Source organism: Silurus aristotelis (genome assembly GCF_946808225.1).
Source record: "Silurus aristotelis genome assembly, chromosome: 22".
Lineage (NCBI taxonomy): Eukaryota > Metazoa > Chordata > Actinopteri > Siluriformes > Siluridae > Silurus > Silurus aristotelis.
The window spans coordinates 5,903,533-5,927,882 of record NC_139595.1 but is presented as its reverse complement, the minus strand read 5'-3'; the positions used below and the strand labels follow the sequence as shown (position 1 = coordinate 5,927,882).

Sequence of the window (24,350 nt, the reverse complement as noted above, 5' to 3'; positions counted from 1 at the left end):
CGGATCCAGGCCACTTCATTCTCCATCGCAAATGTCATGTTATATTACCTTCAAAGGGAAACACGATATCACACACACACACACACACACACACACACACACACACACACACACACACACACACACACACACACAGACTCACACAAAATCACTCTGCCAAAGCTCTACTTATGATGGCATGTTATTACAGGCCTACAGAGATATGCAGATCAAACAGGTGTGTGTGTGTGTGTGTGTGTGTGTGTGTGTGTGTGTGTGTGTGTGTGTGTGCGCAAGAGGGAAAGAGGGAAAGAGAAAGAGATTATAATCTGAGTGCTGTTGCTCTGTAAATATTATGTGTAGGTGGAGGTGTTAGTTGTACACATACAGGTGTGTTTGTGTCAGTGTGGATGGTTTGTGTGTGGGGGTGTGTGTGCACGTGTATAAATTGTTACTGTGTCGTGCTATTCTTATTGTCATGTGCATGTTTAATACATGTGGAATCTTTTATTTATACTGGCATATCCAACTTTTTTAAAATAGACGCCTTGCAAGTCACATGCACACAGCTTATGCAATCTAGAGCAAAAACAACAAACACAAAGAGTATACCTGTTCATCCAAAAAAAAAAAAAAAGAGCACAAACTTACATCATTTTTTGTTCCAAAGATATTTTTTGGCTCGACGACTTCCAATGAATTTCTTTTTTTTTTTTACTGATGTAAAATAATGTATATGAATCTATTAAATTTTCGCACATTCCAATTCTCATCTCATTCGAATAAGAAAAGCCTACAGTAAAAGTAATTAAATACATATTATTATTATTATCTCTAAAAAATTTTTTATATTTTTTTATTTGGTTTGATTACTGGAGATGCAAAATGCCATGCAGGCATAAAGCCATGTGTCCAACAGTGGTTCAAGTTAGAAATAAATCACATCAGGGTATACAGTTATGATGAAAAATATATGATTTTTATGCCTCTTATACCACAACAAACATTACTAACGTTGTTTTTTTTTGTTTTTATTATATACTTAATCAATGACCAAGACATTATACTCCATTTATACTTCTATTGAATCATGTGGAACATCCAGAAAGCATGTTAATTATAGTAACTTTGTGGTTCGTTAACACAAATGAACACAAAAACACAGGTAGTCACTATATTTCTTACTTAAGTATTAAATGTATCTATATGGTCTTATAGAAAGCCTAATATCAAAGATTATATGTTGTCTGTGTTGAAAAAAATGCTAACAAGAGTCTCTATAAATTTGTTGTTACTGTTGATGATGTAGAACAACTGAAATTACTGTCAGAGCTGCAGTTCTACAAAAGTTTGGCTAATTAGGTTCAAGAATGTTTACCATATAAATCTAAAGGTTGTTTATTTGTCACATATTACATACGCATGATGTAGTGTCATTACTCGTCCCAGAGTCCCTAGAAAATAGTTAAAAAATATATATCCACCATATGGATGAAGGTTTGTGGACACCTGATGATATGATTTTGCATGTGATTTTTGAATATCCCGTTCCACATTTAGTCGCCATTTACTGTTATAATAACCTCTGCTCTTCTGGTAAGATGTTCTGCTATATTTTAGAGTGTACATGTAGAGATTTGTGCTCATTTAGCCACAAGGGTGTTAGTAAAGTCAGGTACTGGTGTAGGTAAAGTGAGGAGGCCTGGAGTGCAGTCAGGGTTTCATTCATCCCAAAGGTGTTCACAAAAGTTAGGCTCTGTTGCAGTCCACTCAAGATCTTTCACTTCAGTTCATGTAAACCATATCTTCATGGAGTTTTTGTCATGCTGGAAAAGGTTTGGGTCTCCTAGTTCAAGTGGAGAGAAAATGTAATGCTACTATATCCAAAGACATCCTGTACAATTATGTGCCTCTAACTTTGTAACAGATTGAGGAAGAACCACATCTGACTGGAAAAGTCAGGAGTTTCAGTACTCTTGTTATATAGTGTATAACCAAATGCTAATCGATAGTAAGTTAAAGGGTATAAAAAATAGTGATGCAATATGTACAAAAACTTAAACAGTGTAAATATGTCTGTGTCTGAGGTAGGCATTGAAAAGGGCTGTGGGAAATTTCGGAAAAACTCCTTGTGGGTGAAATGTGAGAGTTTCTCTGCACATCATTGAAATATTTGGCAAGTCTTACTAGTGTCACAAAATCGTAAAACAAAAAAATAAATAAACAGTAGTGTGTCCTGCATAATCAGTTATTCAGCTGCCACAAGCTACTCATGCACTTTATGCATGACTTATTACCTTGAATCTTTATTGCACATTTTTCCTTCCATATACTTGGAAATTCCCTTTATTTCTGGGATTTTCTAACATCTAACACTCGATTATGAACACATTACACACACAGCATTCTCTACATCCGAACTGGAAGCATGATGTAATAAACCGAGAGTATGGTAGCTTCTTGTACAGTGAACAGCTCGAACCCTATCACAAGATCTCGGCTCAATCTAATATAATTCCCTTCAGTGTATTTAATCTGCAGGATAGTCATATCAGTCCTGCGGCTGTTATAAAAGGGGAAGAGGTAATAGAGATGAGGTCATCGCAGTTAAGAACAGGCCGAGCCGGAGGTTCATATAAAGCAGAATGTGTGTTAATATCTACGGTGGTCACGGAGATCACGACACACATGCACATGTAGCGTTCAGTAGTGCATAAGATATAATTGTTTTCACAATATAGCATAAGATGATATGAGAGGAGGAGGAGAAGGAGAGGGCTAGCAAACTTATTAAAGAATTCCCATTTGCTGTTATAATAATCTCTACTCTTCTGGGAAGATGTTCCAGGTGCTAATGTAGGATGATGAGGCCTGGGGTGCAGTCAGCGTTCCAATTCATGCCAAAGGTGTTTAGAAGGGTTAAGGTCAGAGCTGAATAGCAGGCCACTCAAGATCCTACACTTCATCCCATGTGAAGCATATCTTCATGGCGCTAGCTTTGTGCACAGGGGCATGTGTCATGCTGGAATAGGTTTGGTTTTTTTTGTTCCAGTGAAGGGTGATGCTATCACATTTAAAGACATCCTAAACAATTGTGTGGTTGCAACTTTGTGGTAACTAAATATGGCTGATAGGAACAATATGGTTATGGTCTTTTAAACTGATAGAAGTGCAAGAGGGTGGAGCTAGGGTGTGTCCTAATTATAAGCTGAGAGACAAATCAGACATTTGTCTCATTGTCTGTGGAAAAATTAGATAAACAGTAAACTCATTCATTGACATGTACTAGGGTAAAATTGTCTTTGCTCCCAAGTGACATATCAGGAAAGCTTTCATGCTAGATAACAAAATTGTCCAGAGAACATGAGTTTGAATGCTCATGATGCTAACGCCAAGATAAACATCTCAACTGTAAGTCACAGCGAGATTTGCCAATCTTTGGTGTCTGTGAGCTCATGTATGCAAAAGAGGGTAGGGGGCACAGATGGCTGGCCTCACATGTCTGATTTGATGCATGTGTTAAACTTCACCTTTGTCAGTTTGGGGCAGTTATATGATAGGATTGAGATGTGGCTGGTGGGTCGGGTACTCTGTTCTGCTTTTTTCTGATGATCTTTTTAATAAGACTGGCTTCTCAGTTGCTTTATTTTTGTATATATTTGTATTAGTATAAATGATTGTTATATATGTAATATATGGGTTATTCTCATTCTTGTGGTGTAGTACAGTCTAAGCAAAGCCTGTCTTATTGGTCACAATCCAACTTGGTAAAGATACACATGAACAGATGATTTTACCCAGCTACATTTTTTTTTACTAAATATGTTTATTATTAATGTGAATCAGAAATGACACATTATATAAAAGAGAGAATAAATCAAATGAATGGCAAAGCTAATTACAAGATCATGCACATTAGTTAGCTTGAATATGTCAGAATTAAATGGCAAATGAGGATTTAGTTGATTTGTCTGTATTGTGTGTGTGTGTGTGTGTGTGTGTGTGAGAGAGAGAGAGAGAGAGAGAGAGAGAGAGAGAGAGCGAAAGGAAGATACTCTCTTTTTGTATATTAGACTTTTCATGTCTTCTCAGTGACATGGAGGTGCATGTGTTGCTGGCTGCTAGTTTCCACAGTAATGTTAAACACTTGATGTTGAGAAAATGCCCAGTACAATGATTTGGCTTTGCCGACCGAGGCAACAATAACGACACCTTGCTGGGAAAAGTTGGCAAGCTAACACTTAAACTTAATGAGTATTTAGCTATTTAAGTCGGACAGAGAAATATTAGAAACACTTACCATATTGTTCATATTTTCAGTTTTTAATTACTTAACAAACAATATATTTATTACCAAATAGACATTAAAACAAATAAAAATAAATAAATGGATATTCATTTTTGTCCTTGAGTCTGGATGAATATTTTTTACCATCTGTTTTTACACAAAAAAGAACCTCCTTTGTGACAGTGTTTCACATGTTGAAACGATCAGTGAAACTTCTCCAAAACGCTTCTATTGTACTGTGAGAAAATGAAAGGAATTCATGTACGGGCTTGACGTTCATCCCTTGTTCAGAGTGACGCGGTTTAATAACCGTGAAGATGTTTGTGCAATAGATGTTTGTGCAACACATGTGATGTTTTTCAGCACCGCCTCGTCTTTTCACCCAACATTTAAAAAGGCGTACAGAGGTGACACTCAGACCCGGTTCAGCTGTGGTGTTAACATCCATCTTGGTTGATGTGATGACATGTTGACCCCTCTAAGCACAAATGTGAAAAGGGTCTTGCAGAAGCGTTACCGATACCTTGAACAACATTCAGAGGTCGTAAGAGGGGTATATAGATGAAGCATGAAAAGCTTCTCAGGTTTCTTCTCAGGTCTGCTCTTGCTGTTTTGCACAAACCCTTTTGTTTACATGTTAATTACAAGGTACTCTCCTGTACTCAATTCTCTCTTACACACTGCACTGTGTAAATACAGTAGTTTTACTGGTGGCGCTATTTTGTGTTTTATGTATTTGTCCTACACTGTCTTGTGTTGTCTTTGCACTGTCTGTCTTGCACCAGGTTGCACTTTATGTGGCGAGGACACTTACTAGTCCTTAGCTTTGTGTTTTCTTTTATGTAGCTTTATGTGGTTAAATGTAGCACCAGGTTTCTGGATGAACGTTGTTTCATTTTGCTGCTATATATGGTTAAAATGACAATAAAATCTTCTTGACTTTACTTGACTTGACCACAGAGATAAGTAGGGCTTGCAAATAACTTTATAATGACTAGATATGTACACGGCAAAGGGTAGAACATAATGTTCAAGAACCTATTGAAGATAGTACACTATCTGCCAATTAGACTCTTGCTATTTAGGAATGTGTGCTTTAGATCGTTATCATGCTGGAATATTTCTCCTCTGCCAAGGGTCATCTTGTCAGACAGTATTCTGGTATATCCACAGGCTTTCATGATGCCATCTATAAATGCCATCTCCCCAACACCTTTCGCACTCATGCAGGCCCATGTCATCACACTCTCACCACAGTGCTTTACTTGCTGCATTGTCAGGACTATGCTCTCACTGTGGTAGTCCTGGCCAGGTTCATGCCAAATGTGCTGGACCCCAAATGAGCTAAACACATTTATCTTGGTTTTATTTGACTTAAGTCAGTTGAGATTTAACCACAAACAAACATAGTTGCAGATCAATAAAACAAGCACAAGTTAATGTAATGAAATAAAAGATTTCTATCAAAGGAATCCAAATCAATGGTTTATTTTAACATGCCTGTTTCAGTATGTTATCATTTCTACAGTACCCTCCCATTGTAAATGTATATCTGATAGTTAAAATAGTTTAAAGACCTGTTATTTATGCGTTACTCCGATGATGGAAACATTTAGGTAATATAAATGGAGAGAGTCTCCAGTGTCAGTGGCATTTTAGTTTCATCTGAGAGAGAACCGACATTAATCACAAGTTTATCACAAACGAATTTGTCTTGCATATGTTCCACATCATGAACTCTTTCATAAAACTGCTGTGCTTGGGTTTAACCAGGAACTTCGATTTGCATTGCACCACAGCACACCTCCGTGTCCTTGATTAATTTTGTATCACGTTATACCATGTCATGTTTTATTTCTTCAAGTCAGGTTAGGTATTGTATACTCTTTTTTTGATCAAAAAAGAGTATAATCCATTTGAGTATATACTATTTTGAATACACCAATTACTTTTTTTTCCCACTTGAGGACCTTCATGTTCAGTATGTAACATCAAACACACCCATTTTTCACTCAGAGCTTCTTTTATTTCTGTAAAAGTAATAAACAGCATACTAACATTTCTAATGTATGCACAAGAGAGAGTATAGACAAATCATTTTGAGAAAACAGCTTGTGTGATGTTAATAACCGGTGTGAATTCAATGAAGATTTGTTCGGATGCCATTTCATTCATATATTTGTATCCCTAAGAAGTGAGTCAGAGTGAGCAACTGTGGCGAGGAAAAACTCCCTGCGGAAACTTGAGAAGAATCAGAATCGAAAGGAAATGTATTCTCAGCTGGGTGACACCAAATATTCAATCCTTGTAGTTCCATTAGTGTTGAGGTTATCACACTGTTCACAGATGAGCACTTGACTGTTTTGTGTCAGGTGTAGCCATAGCTATTGTAGCTAACTGTTTATATTGATTGCAGTCTATAGTTCTTAGGTTGTACCATTACCACAGTAATCTTAAATGAATGGTGCATTAGACTTGTGTGACCAAAGTATCTGGATATTGTTGCTGTTTTTTTTGTTTTTACTAAAAAAAAATGTTACTGTCAAATGCATTGCTAGCATAGATTTCGATAATATTTTTTAGCCCATCAGAGCAAGAGTTGAGCTTAAAATGTGTGTGAATAGATGATCAGCATGACTAAAGATTAGCTGAAGAAATAGTGACTCTCGACTCGCAGTGGTATTAAACATTTATCTTTTGGCTTTTTAAACTGATCATATATTTTGAAATAGGTTTAATTTTACATGTGACATTGCTAGGAAGCTTGCATAATTCATTGTTAATTATTATATCATTCTCACGCGAGATATCGAGGTATTTTGTTCATCTCCTTTTTAGCACACATCTTGGAAGATTGGCTGCTGCTGTATCTGTGGCCCATGTAGTGAATATTTCAGAAGCGCCTTATTCATGGCCCTGTGATCCACAACCACAATCCAACACCCCTCCCATCTCTCTCTCCCCCTCTCTCTCCCTCCTGACACAGTAAAACATTGAGATAGATGGCTGTATTCCTGCAGGATGGCAGTGTGTGCAGTAGCCTGGCCGATAATGCAGTGCTTTGTCATACTGTCTGTAGTGTGTGTGTAATGACCTCTTATTTCTCAGCAGCTGTATCTCCACCATGCTGCCTGCACAGCTGCTCCCAGCCTAAACCGTGCACTCTTCACCCCCATTACTCTTTATTTTATCAGGATTATGTACACACGGTATCTTTGTATTAAAGGTTACCTGGCACAGCGAGGCAGGACGTCACGTTACGCTGCTTTTTTCCTTCTTTTTTTTTTTTTTCTTTCCCCTTTGCTCCGAAGGAAATGGATATTTGCTAGCGTCTGTTCTCATATTAGTTTACATAACGCTAGAACAATGGAGCTGAAATATAAAGGTAAAAAAGTTAATGCTCGGCTACACCGACCGGTATTGACCGGTGGATATTCATGTGCCTGGAAATGAATAAAGGCTGCTTCAGCTAAGCACAAGCAATCCATCTGGTGCGCAAAAGCTTTCCTTCATGAGGCGTGATCTTGTAGCGTTGGATGACGTGCCCCGTTGGTTGGGTTTTCTAGGACTGCAGGCCTGTGTGCTAGCATGTGAGGAGTTTTATGAAACAAAGCGTTTACTGTTCAGGCCTGGATCTTGCAAGCGCCGTTCTTCGCAATCCAAAAGTGAATAGAATAGAGCAGAGATAGAATAGAGCAGTATTTATGGAGGAAAGGGAGTCTTGTCCTGTTCTGACAAGATCCTTGGCAAGTACAAAAATGCTTAAAATGTTTTTAGATGCAAATGAGGTAAACAGATGATATAGAACAACAGTGCAGCATAGAATGCTGAACAATTTCTAATAAGAATATAAAATACAATAACTACACAATATCATGTGTCTTATTTGGCTATATGAACAAAAGTATTGGGACACCTGACTTTTTCAGCCATATGTGTTTTTCCTCTAGTTGAACTAACTTGTTTCAGCAATACAGTGATTTTTGCACAAGGTTAGCTCCATGAAGATATGGTTTACCTGAGTTGGAGTGGAAAATCTTTAGTGGCCTCAAACCCCTTTGGGATGAATTTGAATGCTGACTGCACCCTCACAGTACATAAGTACCTGACTTTACTAATGCCCTTTGATTTGAGTGAGCACATTTGTCCACAAGCACACTCCAACATCTAGTGGAACATCGTCCCAGAAATTATTATAAAAGCAAATGAGAACTAAATGTGAAATTGGATGATCAAATAACATATATGTATCTTTTATTGTCAGGTGTCCATAATCTTGTTTATATCGTGTATTAGAGTATATTATTATTATTATTATAGAACTAAGTATTTGACACAAACTAATAGCCAACTATTCATTAAATACTGTATGACCAATACATAGAACCTAAACATGACATCCTTGTTATTTGGACAAAAACATCCAAATTACTACAGTGTCCTGCAGATGATTTAAAATGTATAAATATAAAACACATCTACAATTTGTGCTTCTAGAATTATGAATCCAAAGTCTCTATTGCCACTTGGCTTTTGTCTTACTGCCTTCAAATACTTCCTTATGTGTTTACTTGCTCTTTCCAATTGGTGTGTGCTCTTGTTTTTCACGTTTGTTGGTGAACTAGAGCGATTTGTGGACTGCATTTCGAAATCGATCTGTTGAACTCTAATGTCTCTTTACTGTCTTATTCCCAACCAGCCTTCATAATTCACTTGGATTTAACGTGTGCATTCGGTTGTTTTTAGGCCCCGTTGGTGCCAGGCCATGCCGGCATGAAGTTTACTGTTCTGGAGACGTTGGACCACATTAAAGAAGAGTTCCAGCTTTTCCAGGCTCAGTACCACAGGTGAGGAGTGCAGTTAGTACTATTAGGTCCAGAGAACAATGGAAGGCCAAAAACTTCTTTTCTGACATATGGTAAATAAATGTTTTATTTTTTTTGTGTACAGTAAAAGATTTCATAAGCTACGGTTTTCTGTTTTTTTCTCAGCCTGAAGTTGGAATGCGAGAAACTGGCCACGGAGAAGACAGAGATGCACAGGCATTACATCATGGTGAGTGCCTTGTCTTTTTTTTTATTGCAGTTTACTCCTAAATGCAGTTTGGAGAGGAAGTCAATAAAAGACTTGAAAGACAATTGAGAAAATGCAGGCCCTCTTCCATTTTTACCACTCGTCTCTTTCTCATGGAATAGACTATGTTATAGGGTGTATGTTTTTCTGTTTATTAATAAATACTGCAGTTTTATTTTATTTTATTTTAGTTTATAAATCATTAGCATGATCAATAAGCACAGTTTCACTGGGGAAAAATAGCACTTTCTTTTATCTTCATGACATGCAAGCTGAGTAGTTCATTTAATTGGATCGGGGTCAACATTTTAAATGCCATATTTATATATTTATATCATTGATATGATTCTATAAATCTTTTTTTTCTGTAGTATTATGAGATGTCATATGGACTGAATATCGAGATGCAAAAGCAGGTAAGAACTGTTGAATGAAGTTACTCAACATAAGCATTTAAATAAGTTCTGTCAAGTATTTATGCTTCTTTTTTATTAAAAAAAATAGGAACACGGTCCTTGATCACATTGCGGAATGAGAATCTGAGTTGACACATCATTATGCATTGGAACACCACATAATAATAAAGTCAATAAAATTCCTAACCGACCAGACTCACCAAAATGTATTGCTGCCAAATGAGTCGGTCTAAACATCAATTCTTGGGATCTCAAACATGTACCCGAATTGTCACAAGCGAGCATAAGAAACAAATTGTCTGTCTCATAGTATGGTGTTTTATTAATGAATAAAATATGGCTCCAGGTTTAACCTGAAGCTAGCCTGAAAATAATTTTCCCCAAATCGAGTCTTCCCTTTTATACCATTCAGTGACTTGCTATCGGTTTTTACCTCACACATTGCAACAGTTTACCGTTATTTAATATCATGGAACCTCCGAGTTTATTTACATTTAGTCCCCATTTGCTGTAATAAATCCTCCACTCTTCTGGGAATATGTTTCACTAGATTTTTGAGAGATTTTGTGGTTGTGTTCATTCAGCCATAAGGGTGTTAGTGAAGTCAGGTACTGATGTAGGTGAGGTGAGGTTGCAATCAGTGCTCCAAATCATCCCAAAGGCGTTCAGTAGGGTTGAGGTCAGAGCTCTGTAGCAGGTTACTGTATAAGTGAAAATCTAATGCTACTGCATTCCAGACACATCCTACACAATTGCACGCCTCCAACTTTGTGGTGCCAGTTTGGGGAAGAACCACATATGGCTGGAAAAGTCAGATGTCCCAATACTTTTGTGTATGTAGTGTACGTTATAGCACCTTATAGTGCATTCCTCACTCTTACTGCCTATTATTTTCTCTGCAGAATGACAATTCTTAAGAAAATAAACATAGCAATTTATCTTTTTGGTATTTGGCAGATATCGTTCTTCAGAGCGACTTTTATCTTATTTTTATACTGAGTAGGTGAGGGTCAAGAGCCATTCTCAGAGTCCCAGGAGTGCGACTTGATGGTTCTAGGATTTGAATTCGTGTCTTCTGAGCACAAATCCAACATCAGCCACTGAGCCACCACCTACCTGGTTTAGTGTTAATTTCGATGATCTGTTTTTTGAAATTCTCTTGAAATAATTAAATAAAATGTAGTCAATTTTGCATAAGTGTATATATATATATATATATATATATATATATATATATATATATATATATATATATATATATATATATATATATATATATAAGAGCTCTCACACTGAGTTCTTCAACAATTTTTAGGACGTGATGTAAGATAGTGTGTTTATAACACTAGATTTCTGCTATGAATAATAAAGTGTTTTCAGGCTCATTTAAAAGTAGGCTGCATAAATATTAGGCTGCAGACATTTCGCTAGCACGATTGTTACATGGACTGTGCTTTACAAAGGAACACAGATCAATCTTTATCCACTTCATACATCATTAATTTATAGCTATAGCATTTGACTAGTTAGACTCTCAATCATTAAAATCTAAAAAAACAAAAAGAAAGATGATTCCCCTCCCAAAAGCCATATAGCTGTGAGCATGTTCTTATTTTTGTGGTAACAACTTACTCTGGACACTTTACATAACCAGATGTGTGCTTGTTTATTGGGAAGGAGTTGGCAGTGTCAGTGCAGCTTTTTGACTAGCAAAGAATGACTGGTCTGCAGGCCATGGTTTAGGGACCCCTGAATGATGTGATAACAGAAGGTTCCACAGCATTATAAATAACTATAATTGGTTTACAAGAAAAAAAACCTTTGACATTCTTTATGTATCGGTTGATGAATTGCTGTGGAATAAAGGAACTAAAACATGTTGGGACTGGTTGTGTTTTATTCCTTAATCAAATAATGGAAAAGGGTGTTTAAGTAAATGCTTGAGGGGAAGCAGAGATATTTTTGGCACTTAAAAACACGTTGCTGTTGAATACATGCTTAAAATGTTTGCATATTTCGAGGTTGTATTTCTTCTCCAGAAAGATGAAGAGTCACAGACTGGAGCAGGAGCAGTAATGCTTGCCCTCAATTGTCATGTTTAATATGTCCTCTGCTGCTTTATAGGATTTTCTCTGAGCTCAGTGTGTGTGTGTGTGTGTGTGTGTGTGTGTGTGTGTGTGTGTGTGTGTACACACGCGTGTGTGTGCGGATGTGTGTGTGCGTGTGTTTGTTTCCCTGCAGGCGGAGATTGTGAAGCGGCTCAGTGCTATATGCACTCAGATTATCCCTCTCCTGTCCCAAGAGGTGAGCAAAATTAATGGCACACACAGTCACACACACACACACACACACACACACACACACACACACACACACACACACACACACACACACACACACACACACAGCCTTTCACCACCAACATTAAAGTGTTACTTACTCCAGAAGGCCCTTATAATTCCTTTCACAGCTATTTAGACATTAATTATTTACAAGAGAGGTGGTCATCAACACACCCTAATCTCCCATCTCTTTCATCTATCAATATTTTATATAGCTTTTTTTTTTTTTAACCAAGCAAACAGAGAGCTTGCCGAGGATGTTCGAGCCATAATAACCCCAAATGAGTCCAGTAGGAGCAATAACAGGAAATAAGCTTGTTTGGCTCAACCGAGTCAAATCGACAGCATTTCTATAAAGCTGATGTGGCTACTATAGGCTGTGATGTGTGCTGGATGGGCTTATGTACAGTATTAATTTGGGGGTTTAAAGATTCCACCAGTTTAGATTGGTGCAGTTATATCAGCATCAATATGGTATCAGCACCAACGTTGGATCAGTATAGTCTTAATAAAGATTTCTTTTCCCACCTGCCAATTTCTTTATGCAAAACAATGTGATTCACAAAAATACAAGATCATCAATTATGGATGAAACCAGCTGAAATGAAATGTATGCCACTGGGCAAAAAAGAATTAGCAAAACAAGTTCTTAAAATTGAAAACATTTATTAGATAATAATTATGTATAGATGCTCTGTATAGACATAGAATTAATTAATTGGTAATAAGTTATAATTTTTATAAATAGCACGTTTTTAATGTAACTCAATTAACGTATTCATTTTATTATAATTTTCAATCATTAATTAATTCTTGTGTAATTAAAAACCACAAGGTAATAATAAAAAAAGAGATGTATATTTTAAATATTATCATAGTATGGTTATAGTCTACTTAACAAGCTGAGAATAAATGAATAAAAACGAATAAAAATTTTAATCACTTTGTATGGTTATTTTGCATTTCTTATAATGAGATGATTAAAACCATCTTGTTCTGCTGTCTAGAAGTATTAATCATGTGTTTTTGCAGCATTTCGACATGAATTTCCTGTCATACATTGCTGAGAAATGGAGTGTATATAAACGTTAATCGTGTATCTTTGACATTTCAGATCAGTGATTAATTATATATGACTTCTCAAGAAGATGTAAAATACTTTGTGTTTAATGTTTTAATGTTGCTGTAGTATGTTTATTTGTCCGTGCTAAAAAGATTTCATTCGGTTTTACTTTTTTTTATATATATATATCTCTGTAGCATCAACACCAGGTGGCCCAAGCAGTGGAAAGATCCAAGCATGTAAGCATGGCTGACCTAAATGCTATCATAGGGGTGAGTATGTGTTACTTTTCTCTCATTTCCTCACCAATCGTACACAATTACAGCATAAACATGGCCAGGCACAAGCATTACACTGTGTAAGTCCTACAAATAAGCTTTACAATTTTACAATTAATAGCATTCATCCCTAATGTATAAGCGTCACTAAAATAAGGTGTTTTTCATAATGAATAGCAAACAATTTAATAAATCTCAGATGTTTGAGCAATCAGTGACCTTTTTTTTTCTTTGCTTGCTCTCTTAGCAACAGCAGCTCCAACACCTGTCCCATCATGCTCCAGGCTTCCCCCTGACACCACACCAGGCAGGCCTGTCTCTTGGACCGGGTGTCGGTCTCATGGCTCTCCCAGGGGCTTTCCCCTTCCCTCCACATATGGTGCCTAAAGACGACGTGACTCACCCCGAATCCATGGATCCCAGAGGTACAAACGAAAACGACTTCTTATTTACACAAATTCATGTCTGTATGAGAACGATATTTTAGATATGATCGATCTTTTCTGGTCACTTTGTAAGTGCATTTAAACGAATCCACATTTTCATTTGGAGATGCTTTTATGCTCACCACAGTTGAGCTATCATAGCCTTTCTCTCAGACAAGGCATTTCCACCCAGAGAAGTGCTGCTCACTTGATGTTTTTTTTTCTTTTCTTTTTCACACCATTTTGAAAATACTCAAAAGATTTCTGTATGTGTTGTGTGATTTTAGAAAATCAGCAGCCTCTGAAATACTCAAACCGTGACCTGTGTGTACATGCGTTTATGCAATGCGCTGCTATCACGTGATTGGCTGAATAGCCAATTGCACCAATGTACGGGGGTTCCTAATGAAGTGGATAAAGAGTGTATGGTGATATTTTGGGGGGGGTGATTTCTAAACAGAGTCAATGCATCCCTGATAAGATGACTCGGAATTAATTAACAGACTACAGATTAAAGGGATTTATTTGGGTGAATATTTCATCCTACATCTATGTTTATGTTTTTATATTTCAAAATCACAACTCTGAATTTACAGCCATGGATTGTAGTAGGGTTGATCTGAATTCAAAATGACTAACGCTAAATCACAGGAAGCACGCTTTTCTGTTGTGCCACTGAGGAGGTTTTTAGCTGCAATGTAACACTAATAATGTTTAATACTAACGGGAATCCAATCGGTCTAAGTGTAACTGCTGCAAAACCAGAAAGAAATGTATCTAAAAATGAATAAAAGATGAACCCCAGATACAGGATTTAGGCCCAGGTGTGAACACAGTGCAAAGGATTCATTACTTTTGTGTGCAAATAGATATAAAAAGGATAAGGACAACATTTCTATAGAAAGAATGATGCTTAATGCTTCAATCACGTTTTATACAGTGTTTTCAATTTTGTGATTCTGTAAGATATGATTGTACTCTGCTCTGTTTAAGGTAATGTATAACTCTTTTTTTTCCCTGTATTCTTATAGATGGTGCTCCAAACAGGGTAAGTTTGAACCATAGTCATGCATATCAGTGTGTCTTAGCATGTAGATGAATGGCTACCTTTAGAACAAGAATTATTGTAAACTTCCATATTAATTGTTGCATTCACTACAGGTGAGTTTTGATTTTGTGCATGTCTGGAGCAGCAACTAGTCTGAATTCTCATAGTGTACATACAGTAGCCATAATATTTAAGCTTGTATTAAGTCGCTTGTTTATTTCTTTCCGGTTTCCTGTTTTCTGGCTTGTATAGTAAAGTGTAATGCACGCAGGGACATTCAGTATATCCTCCTGCATGAACACTGAAACAAACTTTATTACAGGCATAGCTTAAAACATGATTATAGAGATTGCATAATTATATGTATTGAGATTCTGTTTGCCAGTAATGAGCATGTAATACTGCCAAACAACTTGTGATATCCTGGGATGGAATAATAGGTAAGAAATAATACATGCAATAAAATTAATCAGCAATCGAGCAGTGTGGTGCACTTGATGTAAAGAGTGTTCACTTTCGCCAGCATTGTTTTTATTTATGACACCACATTCTAAAGCAATTCACCAACAATTATGGTTTTTAATTCATTCGAGAACAAGATCTTTTTTTTTTTTTGTATCCGATTACAATTTCATTTAATGTTAAACGTACACAAAACAAGTTCTTGTTATGACACTGCTGCATTAGTAGCCATAAAGACTTGTTTGCACACAAGCATTTCTCTCTCTCTCGCTCTCGCTCGCTCTCTCTCTCTCTCTCTCTCTCTCTCTTTCTTTCTCTTTCTTGAAGCAAATCAGGCCAAAAAATGAAACAGCTTTTCATGTTCTCACGAAATCACAAAGACTCTCCCTTGTTAGAAAATGTAAGTTTAACCCCAGACTGTTGCAGAGCGCTCAGACCGGAGACTCCTTCATAGAAAAAAAAAATAAACATTACTATATTAAACATGACAGTTATTTTAATCCAGTGTCCACTATGTGAGTGAGCACATTAGAAATAATGTATTAGACCTCCTAATGTAAAAAAAAAAAACACCTCCTGGCCAATCAGAATTGAGAATTCAGCAGGATTTGGTTCAATGAAAAACACCACTATTTTACCCCATTGTGGGACTTCTTAAATTCATTTAAATTGAATATGTATGTGATATACCCTTGGTTAATATGAAATGACACTTGTAAATATAAATTAAAGTACAGATAAATAGTGTGGTGTGTAAATAAAACAATCATGTAGTGTGGTGCTAAGTTTTGGTGTATATTCTCTCAGATTGTTTAAGAGAATAGTGTGACTTGTAATTGTGTTTCCTTTAAGGGAACCAAAAATGCTGGCATCATCCATGACAAAGTACTATGAGATTAACTTCCATATATGTTTAATGTGTTATGTGAGTTAATCCACTGTGTTTGACAGAGTTTTGCCGACTCAGCTGCAATGAGTCAGTCGATGGGTCAGAGGCTGCCTCTGCCTTTAGTCTGCCCAGCCGATTCTGCGCCAGACAGCAAAAGAAGCAGTGCAGAGGGAAAACCCCAAGTTCCCACACCCCGGGTACAGCTCTCACTTTTGCACACAAGCTCAAATAGTACAAGCACTGTGTCATATCCTGGGCTGATTGACTCATACATTTTTTTTCATTAGAGCCTTTTTATGGGATGCCAGGCTTTTTCAAGGAACAGTATTCAGAAAAGTGACCTCAAATGTAAACAATCTGTCAGCCAAGTAGGTTTAGTGTTGGATGTCTGCACCAGAGCTGGGAGGTTACTGTAGCTAACCGAAAACGCAATGTAAACCTTTAAATCCATATTTTAAATGAAATATTGAAACATTAAATCTTCATAATGTCAGCGACTATTGAGACATTTAACTTGCTGACTTGCTGCAGCACTATTGGAAAGATTCATGTGAAGCTTTTGTGCATTTTGTACAGCTTTCAGTTAGTCATACAAACCATTTCAAACTCTGTAAGACAGCGCCGAAGAACTCGCAGTCGAAGGAGATTTCATGGAGGACTGTTGAAGAGCCATTGGGATGAGGTAGCTCATTGTTTAAGACCTGATTGGTAGGTTGTGAGTTCAAATCCCAGCACCATCAAGCTGCCACTACTGGGCCCTTACACAAGACCCTTAACTCTGATTTGCTCAGTTGTATAAATGAGATAATTGTCGCTACGGGTGTCTGCCAAATGTCATAACTGTAAGCAGATGTTATACAGACATAAAGTCTCTATTATTTCATCAGCATATGAAATTTATTTTACATCAGTAGTAATGTATTCCATGCACCTCGTTATTGCATATGCTTGACCTTTTTAAACACAGCAGTGCAATTATAAATCACATTATACTGACGTATTAAATCAAAACTGATTTTATTTTCAAGTTGATAGCAAATTTACCTTCTTATAAGTTTAGCAGTGACAACATTTATATTAAATAGAGTGGCTTTTACATAGACAACACACCCAAGTATAGACACCGATGAAATATTAAAATATCATTTCACATAGCACTGGGTTAGCTGCGCGAGAAAAATGCGTCGTATAGAATATTACCGCTTCCTTGCGAGCACGCCTTTGGAATACTGATGAGACGCGGCATGGAAAGTGGAAAATGTAGATGATGGTGTATAGAATATCGTTCTCCTACATTAAATTATGCCTTCAATTATGCATGCTATGGTCATTCATGGAGAAAACAAGGTCAGCTAGAGTGCTGGAGATTCAGTAAGTAGCCTGGAATTAGCATGGGCTTGGGTGGCCGTTTGCATGAAGGGTTCTTCATGTGTTCATGTGGGATTCCTTCAGGTTCCACGGTTTTCTCCAACCTCACAAAAACATGTCATATAGTGGATTGACTATACTGACTTGCTCCTAGGCAAGTCTTCGTTTTGTGTTTTGTGTTACAATGGCTTGAAGTGCATGGCCAGGGCGTATTCCTGCATGGTACACAGTGTTCCTAGGACAGACTCCAGATTCAGACAAATGAATGAATGAATGAATGAATGCAATGAGTTTCAGCAGATAAATGTCACTCGACAGAAATAAAACCGATTTCAGGACACTGCGGTTCCTTATATAGACATACGCAGGCTGCTGATGAAAGAGGACGATAATTGATGACATTTTGCTTCTTCCTCTAGGACAGAGAAGTGGAAAAAAATGAGGACAGTTTGAAACGGGACAGCACTAAAGAGGTACGGCCTAATTATTCTGCTCCTGCCTCTTCCTCTGTGGTCCTGGCCTAACGTCAACATTGTGCCTATAATTATAAGCCCTAGTCAGGACATGCTTGAATTATCAGGTTTTCACAACTCAAAGCAGAAAGATTACAAGTACAATTAAAAATAACAACCACAAATCCATTTTCCCAGAACCATATAATTCATAATCTTGCACTTTAATTGCAAAGGAGTCGCTTTAACCCATGAAAAGATTTATAATCGTCTGGATTAAAGGCTTTTGTTTTTATATTCCACCAATTCAGTTTTTTTTTTAACTATTAATAGTATCAGCACAGTAGGTGTGTAACGGTACACTTGTTCGTACCGAAATCTTTCGGTACAGTGCTTTTAGTTTGGTACACACTTGTACCGAATGCATCCTTTTTTTTTACATGCAGAACATAGTTACAATCTGCTAGTGCTCTGGATTCTTTAGTGTTTTATTTCCAGCTTCAAGGATTTTTCTTAAAAGGAGGAAATCCTGACAATTCCACATATGGTGTGAGTGAATGAATGAAGGTTGGAAGGAATGAAGACATTTGTTAAAGTACGCTGAAATAAGCAGAGCAGTTAAATAGATTATATCATTGGAAAATTAAATATCAAATGTAAAACTCTCACACACACGCGCACACACACACACATCCACACACACTCACATTCATATCTGTATTATCCAAACGGGGTCTAACAAATGTAAAAGATTTTTCCTTTTATCGACTTGAATTTAATCCATTTAATTTGTGCCAATTTAATTGATTACTAAATTGAATCAATATAATACAAAAGTGTATTGCATTCATTTGATTTATTTTATTATATTTTTATAAAATATTATAAAAATATTATCTATTATTTAACCAAACAGGCTTTTTTATTTTTATTTTTACATTTTTTTTTAGAAATGTAAAGTGTTGATGTTCACAAATGTTAATAAAATAAACCAACAAGCAATTTTATGTTTTGCATTTCTTCCCCCTAACTGTACCGTAATTGTACCGAACCGTGACTTTAAACCCGAGGTACGTACTGAACCCTGATTTTTGTGTACCGTTGCACCCCTACTACATAGTGATTCTGTGTTCTGTTGACCAATCAGATGTAATTTTCCAGCAATATACTTGTAAAAAAGGTTGTCAATATGCAGTGTCTGCCTTTAAAGAGCAAATAAAGAGATAACGTAAAAGTCACAAAGGTTGGAATCATCTTTCAGTTGCACATCTAAGTTTCATTCAAAACTTGCGTAGCATTTAACGAGAAAACTCGACAAACTTTTTGTTTAGAATTATATAATTTGAATTAAATAAAATCTCTGAAGAAACATGTTTGATGATTTTACAATGAAAATTGATTCAATGTGGATAGTTTACTTGCTGCAAAAATATGTTTTTATGTCTGTTATGGTAAATACACCATATGGACAAAAGTACTGGGGCACCTGACTTTTCCAGCCATATGTGACTTCCCCAAATTGTGACCACAATGCTAAAGGCACACACTTGTATAGGAGGTCTTCGGATGCAGTAGCATTAAATTTTCTCCAACTTTAACAAGGAGACCTAGACCTGTTTGAGCACCATGCCCCTGTGAGCTCAGAGAAGATACATATGGTTTACATGGGTTGGAGTGGAAGATCTTGAATGGGCTGCTGTAGACCTTTAAACTCAACTCTACCGAACACCTTTGGTATTAATTGGAACACTGACTGCACCCCAGGCCTCCTTTTTTAACACCCTTGTGGCTAAATGAAATTTCACAAATCTCCACAAGCACACTACAAAATTCAGTGGAACATCTTTCCAGAACTGAGAAAAATATGACAGCAAATGGGGACTAAATGTGGAATATGGGATGTTCAGAAATCACATATTAAACTTATGGTCAAGCGTACACAAATTTTTGTCTATATAGTTACTGAACAATAAATGTGATAGTTTAGAAAATAATTTTGATTTTTACTATTATCAATTTAATCAATTATGCGCATATATTCTCTTAGATTCACGATTCAATTATAATAAACTTCCTGGTTATACAATTGCACTTTTTTATCATACAGTACACAAGAGATTGTTTAATAGAGAATTGCAATATTTGGTGTCATCTAGATGAGGACGGGTTTCCTTTTGAGTCTGGTTCCTCTCAGGATTTCTCCCTTGTATCATCTGAGAGTTTTTTTGCCACACCCCTGGCTCACTCATTTATTCATTTAAAATGTATATTGTCAATCTATTTCTTTTTATAAAGCTACTTAGTTATAATTGTCCAATTTCTTAAAAGTGCTATAAAAATGTTAACATTATAATCAAACATGTGATCCAAATGACTAATTGTGTGTTTGGTGTTGTGTGATTATTGTCTTCTTTTTTGTGGTTACTTTGGTTTGTCTCCTGTCTGTTGACGCGAAAGAAGAGCGTGTCTCCAACCGGAGGATCTCCCAGGTCTGCTGATGGGAATGGCATGGACAGCCGAAACTCCTCCAGAGACGCCCGGTCACCTTCCTCTGGCTTTTCGCACACCCCCACACTCAACCAGCACAAGAGTCCTCCTCAGGTATGCACTGCATATTATTATTATTATTATTATTATTATTATTATTATTACTAAGTATTGCAAAGGAATATTATTTTCTTTAAGCACCCTTTAACACAAACTTAAGCCTTCTAGCCAACTGTTCTCTAAATATGTTCAATACATAGAACATATAAACGTGACATAGCTGTTATTTGGACAGAACCATTTTCAATTTCAGTGTCCTACTAATTATTTGAATAAGTATATAATAATTATATAATAAATATATGATCAGGTTAATTTATACACACATCTGGTGTCCGCAAACATTTGTCCATATAGTGTTGCTTTAACTTTCTTTAACAGCAGGTTAAAGGTTTTTATTTATTGATAAATGGCACATACTTTTTGTTCTCTTAAAATCTATTTGATAATATTATAGAAACTTCTTTTCTAATTACATAATGACATAAGTGCCAGCGATTAGTTTTTCAATATAATGTATAAACAGTGTCATTCCCAGTTTTTTTGCTCCCTATTGAGGTTAATAGAAAGTTAAACAAAATGAATGCAACTTCTAACTATTGTATCCAAACGTTTTCTGTGCCCTAGTTATTGAGCGGCTATACGTATGTTTCTGACCAATCAGTAGCTAGAATTCCTGCAAAAAAAAATGCACTACAGTATTAATCTGATTTCATTAGTCAACTAAATGAAGGGAATATTACATGATTCACACCCGCTGCGCTCTGGAGGTGTTAATTGACGTGAAAGCCTTAAACATGTTTGGACGCCGTTACATGCAGATTATAGGTGGCACCTCTGACGTCCTTCTCTGTTCCAAGTTTAAACTTTTGTCTTTTTTAATGCTTTTATCAGTTTTTAATTTGCAAATGATTTGAATAGAGTCCTTGCTGTGGTTTTTGAGCACTGTGTTGTATATTAAACAGTAAAAATAAGTATTCAGCAGCAACTAGCACTGAGTTTAAGGGACGCTGAAACTTCAAACAGTAAATGGTGTTGGATCGCAATGATAATATTTATCTGTATGATGATCGCAAATGTTGAGCTATTTTATGAGTTGCTCAGTAGCTCCTGGTTCCATAACCTCAGATGACTGTATAAGACTGTAGAAAGGACATTACTCATAATCTTACATTCCAGTGCTCATGTTAGTTTTCACTCTCCAGTGTTCTGTATTGTTTAAAGTCTATAATCACACTCTTGATGTCACCCAAATGAGGATGGGTTCCAGTTTTGAGTCTGGTTCCTCTCAAGGTTTCTTCCTCATAACATCTAAGGAAGTTTTTCTTGCCACAGTCGCCATGGCTGCTCATCAGGGATAAATACACATTGTTCACCTTAACTGTTATATTCTCTAAAGCTGCTTTGAGACAATGTCTGTTGTGAAAAGCGCTATAGAAATAAACTTGACTTGACTTGACTTAAATGTATTTAAATGTCATGGCCACCAAGTGAAATGAATCATTTATCTCTATCTATCTATCTATCTATCTATCTATCTATCTATCTATCTATCTATCTATCTATCTATCTATCTATCTATCTATCTGTCTGTCTGTCTGTCTGTCTGTCTGTCTGTCTGTCTGTCTGTCTGTCTGTCTGTCTGTCTGTCTGTCTGTCTGTCTGTCTGTCTGTCTGTTAAAACAGTTCACACTGTTTGTATTTTTTATTTTTAGGAGAAAGCACGCTCTCGTTCTCCATCCCCGTCATGTGATGCTTCATCTCCTGCACCACCTCCGCCTCCTCCAGCTTGTCCTCTGTCCTCCCCAGCATGCGCTCCCTCTCCTCCTGTCCAGCACTAGGTGAGATACACCTACACTATCCACAGACAACACATGCTCTTTTTCATGCTTCCTTGTTTATTTGCTTAGAAATTGCAGTGAAATATTACAGGCGTGATCTGTCTAGTATAGTCAACATTACAGGCCAATTTTTACTCATAAACAAATATTCATTTTATTTATTTATTTATTTGTTTGTTTATTTATTTATTTATTTATTTATTTATTTATTTATTTATTTATTTGCTGTTTGATTTATATCTGGAGGGATGACTAATGTAAATCACTCCAATTATACCAATAACATATATGGAGCCGAGTGCAAAAGATTTTAGACCCTTTGTATTAAATGTATTAAATGTATTTTATTCATATCACATGAGGGTAATAAAATAAATTCAGGCCTCACACGTTCTTCCTGACATTTTTGTTGTCACACGTTCCAGCAAAATCAAATCAATACTTCCTTTTATTCTGTATTGAAAAACTAAGAGGGGTGCAACGTTGTGCACTTTGCTGAACATGGGCTGTGGGTAATATCTTTTCAATCAGAAATTAGTATTTTGTTTAAATACTTAGTTTTGCCATTCTTTTTGTTCTCCAAACTCTCAAAATATTCAATAAAAATCTTCTTCCTTAATAAAATGTGTTTTTTTCCCCCATTGCCTGGAGTCACACTTCTTCCTGTAGTATATAACCGGTTTGTTTTAAAAAGAATAAAAAGGAAGAATTTCATTTGCGGTGTTTTACTGCAGCTCTTTTCAGTACTTGTTTGTATTTTCACTTTCCGACTCCAACCTCGTTTTTTTAGAAAGCGAGACTCACGCTTGACTGAATAGAAATGGAAAGAGTGATATGTCACGGTGCAGCTCATTTTCATCATATATAAAAGGCGAACCGTTTTCACTGCTACCGTCTTGCCGTCTTCACAGGACCCACTCCGCTTTGTGGAGTGAGACGGGTGGGAGACGAAGTGGCCCTTCCTCAAGCAACCCACCCACCAAACCCAGCACACACCGGCTCCGTCCCATAGTGCAACGGGGTTCGAGGACCAGATGTCTTCCTGTGGAATGTGCATTTGTCCACCGAGTTTTGGAGCTGAACACATTCTGTATCCGCTACACTGCAGGGCCGTGTCAGGGGCACAGCTTAACATGCCAATCGATCAGCTGTTCTAGTGATTGACAGGTCTATCAGCCATTCAGGCAGCTGGAGTGCTGTGGCAAAGCTGAGAATTTCGGTGAGTCGCAGTTCAATTCAATATTATAGAGTCTACGTTGTGTATATTTTAGCTTCAGTATTTAATGTGATTCTCGTAATATCATATTGGAATTCAAGGATGTTGATATTGTCTGTATTTCAGCAGTAAGCAAGTGAGAGCGAGTCCTGTTGACCCTCGATAACCATGGGAAAATTCAAACCTACCAAACTAAAGACAGAAACTGAGACTGAGACCCTTTAACAAGTCCTGTGTAAACACTGACCTTTAAGACTGTTGTGTAGCAGAACCGGATCGTCTTTTGCAGAAGAAGGTGACCTTTATATTATCTTTTATACACTCGGATTATGCACTGGGAACTTGTGTTGTTGTTGGGTTTTTTTTTTTTCTTTCTTTTTGTGTTCCTCATAGCAACATGTGCACGAGTATGCATAGATCTGCTGGTGGACATGAGCTGCAGATGTTTGGCTCTCTAATAAAACTCTCAAAAAGACTCATACATGCTTTCTACATCTATTACTTACAAGCCATCCCATGCTCTAACTTACTCTCTAAACAAGATGATTTCATGAAGAACTTTTGATATTTTACCTTTTACCTGATCCACTGGGGCGTCTTCTACAAATGTCATTCGCATCAAATGGCCCAAACCCTCTTTATCATACAGTATATATATATATA

At 36.7% G+C, this 24,350-nt stretch overlaps 1 protein-coding gene across 3 annotated transcripts in view; it reads left to right on the top strand.

The window, feature by feature from the left end:
* Positions 1-24,162, top strand: part of tle2c (TLE family member 2, transcriptional corepressor c) — a 26,101-nt gene extending 1,939 nt beyond the window's left edge. The window contains exons 2-14 of one of the 3 annotated variants that reach the window (XM_083524939.1): positions 9,014-9,114; positions 9,259-9,322; positions 9,712-9,756; positions 11,998-12,060; positions 13,359-13,433; positions 13,687-13,864; positions 14,896-14,912; positions 16,326-16,460; positions 18,051-18,104; positions 20,541-20,684; positions 22,346-22,471; positions 23,383-23,690; positions 23,814-24,162. In XM_083524939.1, the coding sequence (XP_083381065.1) occupies positions 9,014-9,114; positions 9,259-9,322; positions 9,712-9,756; positions 11,998-12,060; positions 13,359-13,433; positions 13,687-13,864; positions 14,896-14,912; positions 16,326-16,460; positions 18,051-18,104; positions 20,541-20,684; positions 22,346-22,471 (1,002 nt within the window). In that variant the 3' untranslated portion in view covers positions 23,383-23,690; positions 23,814-24,162. The remainder of the gene's footprint in view (positions 1-9,013; positions 9,115-9,258; positions 9,323-9,711; positions 9,757-11,997; positions 12,061-13,358; positions 13,434-13,686; positions 13,865-14,895; positions 14,913-16,325; positions 16,461-18,050; positions 18,105-20,540; positions 20,685-22,345; positions 22,472-23,382; positions 23,691-23,813) is intronic. The other 2 variants (XM_083524941.1, XM_083524940.1) reach the window with 2 other exon arrangements.
* Positions 24,163-24,350: the final 188 nt, after the last annotated feature.